Genomic DNA, 7884 nt, shown 5'->3' on the forward strand with positions numbered 1-7884 from the left:
ATACTTTTTAAGGCACCTGAGATAAATGGTGTCTAGCAAAATTCACTTGGGTAGTATTTTTATTAAAAGTTCCACTTAAAATACTGTTTCTTTGGTTGAAATGGCTTGGCAGGATTGTACTGTTAACTTTGTAGCCTTTTCTAAGCAAGAAAAGACGACCTACATTTGGCTTCATCTATAAAGAAAACTGATAATGCTTCTTCCTTTAGATCTACTTGAAATGTCATGCATGGTGTCTTTCCCCATATTTCAGAATTCACACGTAAGAACGCGAATGTGTGACTGAACAGAAACTACTTAAAGCTCATTTCTACTGACATTCTAAGTTCTTCCACTATTTTGTTTGTTTGCTTGTTCGGTGGTGTTTTGGTTTTTTTGGCCGAAAAGTAGACGAGAAAACGCCTTTGGATTTCCACTTATCATTTGGAACAGGAGTGGAGAAATGCATTGAGTCCAGGTAAACGTTGACTGCGTGACTCAGTGTGCTACACAGCAGCCAGACTCCTCATGTTTGTGCAGAAGAGACATTCTGGAGAAAGTTTTGGAGCAATTTTTGCACTGGTATTTCTTCACATCCGAGTGGGTCTGCAGATGAGCCCTCAGATTGGATCTATCTGCAAAAGCCCTGTTGCAGTGAGGACAGGAAAACGGCTTCTCTCCTAAAAAGGAAACACCAAGGAAAAATAGGATAAAGCTTTAAAAAAGAGTTACATGTTTAGCACAGGTAGAAGCCTCTTTTATCCTAAGAAACAAGCAAACAAACAGAAAGGATTTGTTAAAATAAAGAATGTGTAATAAAAAGCTAATCAGGCCCCAGATACAACAGCTTTCAGCACTGCTGGCTGTACTTGCAGAACTCAGTCTTTGCAGAATATACTGCTAGGTGCAGTCTCTGAAGACAAGCTGCTGACACCTTCTGCATCTACAGGTGCAGGCAGTACTTTTAGGTTGGGCTCCTCCGTACATTTTCAAACATTCTCATAGAACTTTTCCTGCTTAGCGCTGTGTGAATTACTGGGGACAAGGGCTTTGACTGAAAAGCAGCAAACAGCAGCACAGACATGACATTGTTCCCCGTGTTATACCCAAAATCAAGTTTTTGCCTGAACAGAAAAAAAAGACTGCTTTGGTGATGATGTGTTTCTGATTCTTAAGGACTTGAAATAGCACATGCAAAACTTGCCAATTGCTTAAGGAGTCAGAAAGCAGCCCCTCATGCATTGCCTTTCTGTTTTGCTGCTTGATTTCAGGGTCAGCTGGAGCCTTCTCAAAGTTAGCAATTTCCAAAGCCTGAAAGTTAACATAAAATCCTCAAAGCAAAACCTTCAGCTAGTGGAAATGGGCTGAACTGTCCTAAAATTACCAAGGGAGCAATGCTGATTTATGCCAGTGTCTGGCCCACAGTTATGAGACCATGCTACACTCCCCTCCCCCCCCCCGCCCCGGGGGGAGAATTTAGCCTTTTGGTGATACATTTGAAATTCTGCGTATGCATTTCAAGGTTAGCAAAGAAACACTGCTGCTTCTTCCACCTGTGGAGAAAAATAGCAAAAGGGCATCCTGATGTTATAGCAACAAGAAACTGCAATTGTAAGGGTTGTTCTTACCAGTGTGAGTTCTAATGTGTCCTTGAAGTAGCCAGGGTCTAGAGAAAGCCTTGCCGCAGATCTTGCAGACACAAGGTAGCGTGTGGGTCCTGATGTGCATCTTAAGCGCTCCCAGGCTGACATACTCCTTGTCACAGTACTTGCAGCTGAACGATTTCCTAGACTGGGCATCACAGTGCAGCTGCTTATGTTTGGCCAAGCCAGAGAAAGTTGAATAGGTCTTGTTGCATAAACTGCACTGAAACTTTTCGGCTTCGATTGCATGGGGGTCTGAAAGCTTGGACTGGATTCTCTCTTCTTCATCGCTAATGGGACTTTCTGAGCCGCTGTGATCTTTGGAGGAGGTGTCAGAAGGTGGCGGTGGGCTGACTCTTCCCAAAGATGAGGGGTATCCAGAAAGCGGAGAGAGGTCATTGGGTAACGGAGACGGTAGCAGCCCGGTTGTAGTCCACACAGTAATGGGGTTGTAAGCTACTGAGCTCAGGATCTCTGGCTGTGGTATGATAGGGACTGGATAGCTTTCATACAGGTATGGGGATATAATCACTGGAGAAAGAAGGAAATTTTAAGGTAAGAGAACCAAAAAGTATTTCAAAAGGCAGCAAAATTAACATTTTGAAGGCTAAAAGGTGCATAAATTAAACACTCAATGTGGTCATCTGAATATAAGGAAGGATTAAGGAAATCCTATTTCATACATATATTCTGATGGGTAGAGACAGCGCCCTTGAACAGACAAATTACAGCTGGAGAGTCTCTTCAAGGCAGCATGCTGTTTCTAAATCTGCGCAGCCTGATACAATGAAGCAGTGAAACTTCCTGAAGGATTTGTATAAAAGTTTCAATTCCGCCACTAGCAGATACAGAACAGGAAAACTCCAAATCCTCTCTAAGTAACAGAGTTCAAGTGGGTGAGCAAACTTTATGATTCATTCTGGGCAGCACTGACATATTTCTCAAAACTCCCTCCTTGTAAGCACAAGAAAAAAGAGCTAGCAGCGAACTAACCCGTTCCCTCAAGCCTGAAAAGCAATCCCACCCCTCCTCGTTACCGCCACGCAATGACCGCAACCTCAGAAGCGACGCGGTGGCATTAGATCTCGTTTTGTTACCTGTATGAGTGTCCAGCTCGCTGTAATTCGGCTTCTTGGATGAATTGAAATGTTTCTTGACCAGGAAGGAGCGTGGCATTTTGGATGCAGGGTTTCTCCTTCTTCCAGGCTCTCCTCGTGGGTGGGTGTAACGGTCCCCGGCGGGTGTGCAGCACACACGCACAGGCTCTCACTGCGAGCGCATCGGTCCCTATCGCGTTGCCTGCCCCGCGCAGTCCATCCACTGTGGTTGTGTGTAGTGGCAGTGCAGAGGCGCCTTGAAAAGTGCTGTAAATACCCACTAGTCAGGTGCAGGGGGGAAGGGTTTTCCGCTCCTCCAATCACTTCGGGATGTTCTCAAGCACTTTTGCAAAGAGGCTGTTTTTCTGGGAGGGCTCTGCGGCTGCTGGCAGGAGGGATCCAATCCCCGCTCCGAGGGTTTGGTTCAGGTTTCAGCTCCTCCCGCTGGAGACAGCTGTGAACGGAGGAGCAAGCTGTGGTCAGAGCGCGCTGTCCTGCTGCAGAGTGGGTGTATGTTGCCCTGTAGAATTTCGGTCTAGAAAAATGTGTTGGTCAAAGTGCTTTAAAAAAAGGTCAGTTTACTGATTCAGCTGAATCCTTTTTTTCTTTCTGACAGTGGCTTGGATAAGTCATAGGCACTGAAACGTCTTTTTTTTTTCTTTTTTAAAACGAGTCTGGTTTCCAGATGTTTGATATAAGAATTACAATGGAACAAACTGTTCATTAAGGGCAGAAGGGGGGGGAGGGGGGGCGCGTTACAAGATAACAAGTTAGCCGGCAGAGCTAATGGAAGCTTTTGAACTGACCGTGTGCCTGCTCCGTTTGGGAACCGCCTTTGAACAGTTGCGTTTAGGAAAGGCTGGAGACGAGCAGCCTGCCTCCCCAACCTGCGCCCTTCCAGGCAGAAGGGCCAGCGAGATACTGCAAGTGAGTTCAAGGAGAGGGAGAAGCCCTGGAAAAGATGACATTTCAGCAGCGTGATAGGTTTTATATAGTATGCATACTGCTTCAGACTGTTCAAATGAAGAATACTTTCTTTTTTACTTTAAAAATCTGCAGAATGCAAAATCCTCGACCTTTCCTTCCTTGGGAGTAGTTATGTCACTCTTGCCTATCCTCTTAGAGCACTGCCAAGGAAATTTTCCTAATTATCCAAAGCAGTTAAAAGATGCACAGATAAGCAACCCCCCCCAAAATTATAGACTGGGTAATTTAAATGTCTCTTAAACATCCTTCTCCATTAGTATATTTAGGACCTCTTCATTTCCTATGAGGGTATAATCTGTATTATGTATTTCATTTAGGATGAAAGTCTCTTAAATGTGCCACAGAATTTTCTGGTTATCTAGACTGATTTAGAGGAGATGTTTAGTCACAGATAGGTTTTTTAATTTTAAAATATTTGCATCTTGAAATTATGGACGGCTGAATGCTGGTAAATTTCTAACACAAATTACACTCTGATTGACTCTTGGTCTGCCCTCCCCACCCCTTCCCCCCCCTCCTTGTGTATTAACTCCACCTGCCTGGGCACATACCGGTATGCCGTGCCGGTGTGCCACTAGGGCTCTTTCCTGTCGGGAGGCGGCGCAGAGGGGTGTTTTACAGAGACCACCCCAGCCCTTTTTTGCAGCAGGTGTTGGAATAGATGTTAAAAAAAAAAAAAAAAAAAAAAAATCCTTCTGTTCTGTTAAGACACGTAAAAGTAAAGTGCTTTGTCAAGCTGTGTGACTTCTTAATCTCGGGGATGCCAAAACAAGTGCAGAGAAAGTTAGCCATTTGCAAGAACTGATTAAAAAGATTCAGCTGTTCAGCATCTAACTCTGGTGTCTGTCAGTGAAAGGTGTCACATGGATTTCCAAGCTGCAGGGAACACACCCAGGCTACGGGAGGAAAGGGAAAGTGGCAAGGAAGGGGACTTCCCAGGTACTGCTTCGCAGCTGGGGTGAAGGAACAGACGCAGCTTTTCCCAGAAGGGAGAGCAGTGCTTGCAGAGACACAGGCTGTTGCTTTCCTCAACTCCGCAGAAATGAAGAAATCCACAGAGCATTTTTAAAAGGTTGCATTTGTGGCCCTGCTCCCCTCTCAGTTCTGTTCCATCTGAGAAGTCCCCGTCCCCTGTCAACTCTGGGAAAGCATTGCATTTCAGGATGTGAGGCATTAGTCTGTATCTAAATAGTCTGTTACATGAGCTGTGATTCAGACCTTGAGCTGGTTTAAGTTTGTGTGTTGAAATGAATGGAGCCATGCAGATTTTCACTGGCTCGGGATCTGTTCTTTTGTATGTTTATTAAAAGCAAAGGGTCTGATTCACCAGTGAGGTACTCCCTCTCGGGGCATTTTCACCAGCATAACACGGGAGTGATGCAGTTTAAATTAATTGCACTTATATAAATCACAGGAGCATAAGCAGTTAGCCCACTGGCTGAGCTGATTGAAGGATGTTAGGAATTGGATAGAAGGCATGTTATTACATGGTCCTGAAAGGATATTAGCAGCACATACTACCTGAGTGAGGTCTGCTGTCAAAAAAAGGGAGAGTCTGCGTGAGGAGTGGGTGAGTCAGAGTAAACAGGTGTTCTGGGTGTTTACGGCAAATGTGGATGAGAGGGCACTCGGAGACGCGCAGCATCCAAACCCGTGCAGGAAAGGCAACACAAAGGTCGAGTGCAGAAGACAGGAGGTTTCCCCTCCTTGGGAGAGCCAGGGAGGCACGGGGATCCCGGCGGGTGGCGGCTGGCTCCGACGGTCACGCCTGCCTGCGGGCAAAGCCTTGCGCCCACCTCCGAAAAATTGGGCCTAGAGCTTCCCTCTCACATTTTACAAGTAGTTGGTCCTTTAGGGATTCTTTATGTTTTTACTTTGAAAGCTCGTGTAAAGCTGTCTTGTTAATGCCACTGTGCTGCTAATTGCCGCTCTGCAAAGCGGGTAGGAAATGATCCGAGCAATTCTGCTGCCTGAAACCTTGGCACGTGCTTTGCACCAACTAAATGATTAGGACCAAAGTTTCAACCATGCAGTAGAAATAGCTTTTTTTTTTTCTTTTCCTTTTTTGTTTTTCTTTTTTTACATCAGGCTACTTGTTCATGTGTGTAAATAACAACCTGTGTGCCGCACTTTAGTTTCCCCATTTCTGACAGCTCCACCAAACCCCTTTCCTTGTCAGACTTTCTGAGAAGGGCAGCAACTTCTGTTACTCAGCTTTCTGGAAATGGAAGGGTGCCAGAACTATGTTTGTTATCAAAGAGGGAAGAAGGACCCAAGCTAAGTCATCACCAGCTTAGTTCTTCTCATGACAACGTTTATGTCCTTACCAAGCATCAATTACTAGCAAGATCGTGGATCAGAAAATCTTAAATACCTGGATAAACCACAGCAGAATCAAGAAAAATAGTTTCAGAATATTAAATGAGTTATGCTGGATTACTGTTCCCAGAGCACAATATATTTCTCAGGCAGCACTGTTAAGCACATTTTGCCTGGAGCTGCCATGGAGCCCATGGAAGGCAGCACTGTGAGGTTCAGAGGAAGCCCCAGGAGGCACCGAGCCCAGCGGAGCATACCAAAAATAGCTCTGGAGGTTTATTGATGCAGGTGACGACTTCATCCCAGAAGGGGTAAAAGCACAAGTAACTCACACTTACAGTGTAGCTCTTGCAATTCATAAGCCTCCTACATTTCAAAGGAAAGTGTGAAATGGTTAATACAAGAAAAAAAAATTGATCGGTTTTGAATAGCCAGTTGAATGTAGAACATATCAAATCAGCGTCAGTGTTACCCCGTGCTTTTGTATTTCCCCCTTAGTGCCAGCTGGCATATCCTGGGAAAGTAAAGAAGTGGTGTAACTTTCAGAAGCAGGGAAGGTTTAGTAGATCTAGAAGGTGAGGAGCACCTGAACTGTGATTAGGTTGAATGTCAGAGAGGAATAAGCCCAAAATTAACAGAGTAGAGGGAAACAATTAGGGAATGGTATTCCTTCCCATTGCCCCGATATATATGCCTCAAGAAATTTTTTGAAACACATTTTTAGGATACCTTTTCTTTCATGTTTTGCTCATCCTTCCAAATGCTGATGTGAACTATCAGCAGAAATGGCAGCAAATTTAAAGAAGGACCATTATGAAGTCATGTCAAGCTCCACTCTTTTAGGCTTAAAGTTCGCTGAGTCAGAATAAATCTGTCCATCTTGGAAAGTTTTTCCAATTCAAGTAAAAAATCTCCACATTTTGAAGGTTTTTCACTGAAAAATACAGCTTTTCTAAAATCAGTAACTTTAAGTCAGTGTTATCAAGTACAGTTCTGTAATAGGATCTAAACTTCTGAGATTCAGACAGATTATAAAACGGGCTTGCTTTTAGGACATGTTGCAGAACGAAGTGTTTCTCCGTGTTTTGGTTAATTCAGGTTTGTAATTCCAGTTTAAGCCTATTAAAGAGATGATGATTGAACCACAAAAGTCTGATTCAGTCTGAACTTTCCAATAAGTCAAGGAGCTTTGAAGTGGGTCTCTTAGAGGTCTAAGCCCATCTCTAGTTTTGATACATGTATATAAAAATAATGTTCATTGCAAATAAACTTGCATTTATTAATAAGATGCAAAGTGGTTCCTTTTGGATCAAGCAGTTCAAACAAGGCTGGCTTCTGTGTGCTCTCTCCTTCACACCTGCGTAACTTCACCGACTTAAGAGGGTTCAATTTAGAGTCAGTTTAGCCCATAATGAAGGAACCTGGTCATAGTTCAATTTTCCTACATTGTTTCTACATGAAGATATTCTAAAAATGGGCCAAATTCCCCTGTCATTCCCATCTGTAGTATCTCCATTGGCTCCAGCTGAGCTATTTCAGATTTACTCAAGCAGAACTGAGATGTGATTCTAGTCCAATAAATATAACTCTGTTTATGTGTGTAGTACTGTGACAAGTATTCATTAAACAGAAGTGTGTTACATCCCAGCTAAAGCTATTACACTCTGGAAAGCAACGCTTTCTGCATCGCATTTACGCTTTCCTGACCTTCCAGTATGCCACCGGCATTATTCATAAGAGGAACAAAGGAGTTGAAAACGCTGACCTTGGGATCCGGGAAGCGAAGCGAGGGCTCGCATAAGCCTTACGCGGTTGGAAAGAGCCATCTGCTGGGCACAGCCGCAGCCGGGGGAGGCGGC

The 7884-nt window shown here is 44.1% G+C and overlaps 1 protein-coding gene across 1 annotated transcript; it reads right to left on the minus strand.

The window, feature by feature from the left end:
* Nucleotides 1-370: 370 nt before the first annotated feature.
* On the minus strand, nucleotides 371-2947 carry ZNF124 (zinc finger protein 124). The gene is made up of 3 exons (XM_009580098.1): nucleotides 2720-2947; nucleotides 1608-2153; nucleotides 371-659 (listed from the first exon to the last, which is right to left on the minus strand). Exons 1-3 carry the CDS (start codon nucleotides 2796-2798, stop codon nucleotides 478-480), a joined length of 807 nt encoding a protein of 268 aa, XP_009578393.1. The 5' UTR covers nucleotides 2799-2947; the 3' UTR covers nucleotides 371-477.
* Between the last annotated feature and the right edge of the window lie 4937 nt (nucleotides 2948-7884).

Source organism: Fulmarus glacialis, unplaced genomic scaffold (genome assembly GCF_000690835.1).
Source record: "Fulmarus glacialis isolate BGI_N327 unplaced genomic scaffold, ASM69083v1 scaffold5996, whole genome shotgun sequence".
Taxonomy (NCBI): domain Eukaryota; kingdom Metazoa; phylum Chordata; class Aves; order Procellariiformes; family Procellariidae; genus Fulmarus; species Fulmarus glacialis.

Coding starts and splice junctions, on each gene's coding strand:
- ZNF124 (XM_009580098.1), bottom strand. CDS start 2,798: ATGCCACGCTCCTTCCTGGTCAAGAAACATTTCAATTCATCCAAGAAG. Junction 2,154..2,719: donor CGAGCTGGACACTCATACAG/GTAACAAAACGA, acceptor TTCTTTCTCCAG/TGATTATATCCCCATACCTG. Junction 660..1,607: donor ACACATTAGAACTCACACTG/GTAAGAACAACC, acceptor TTTCCTTTTTAG/GAGAGAAGCCGTTTTCCTGT.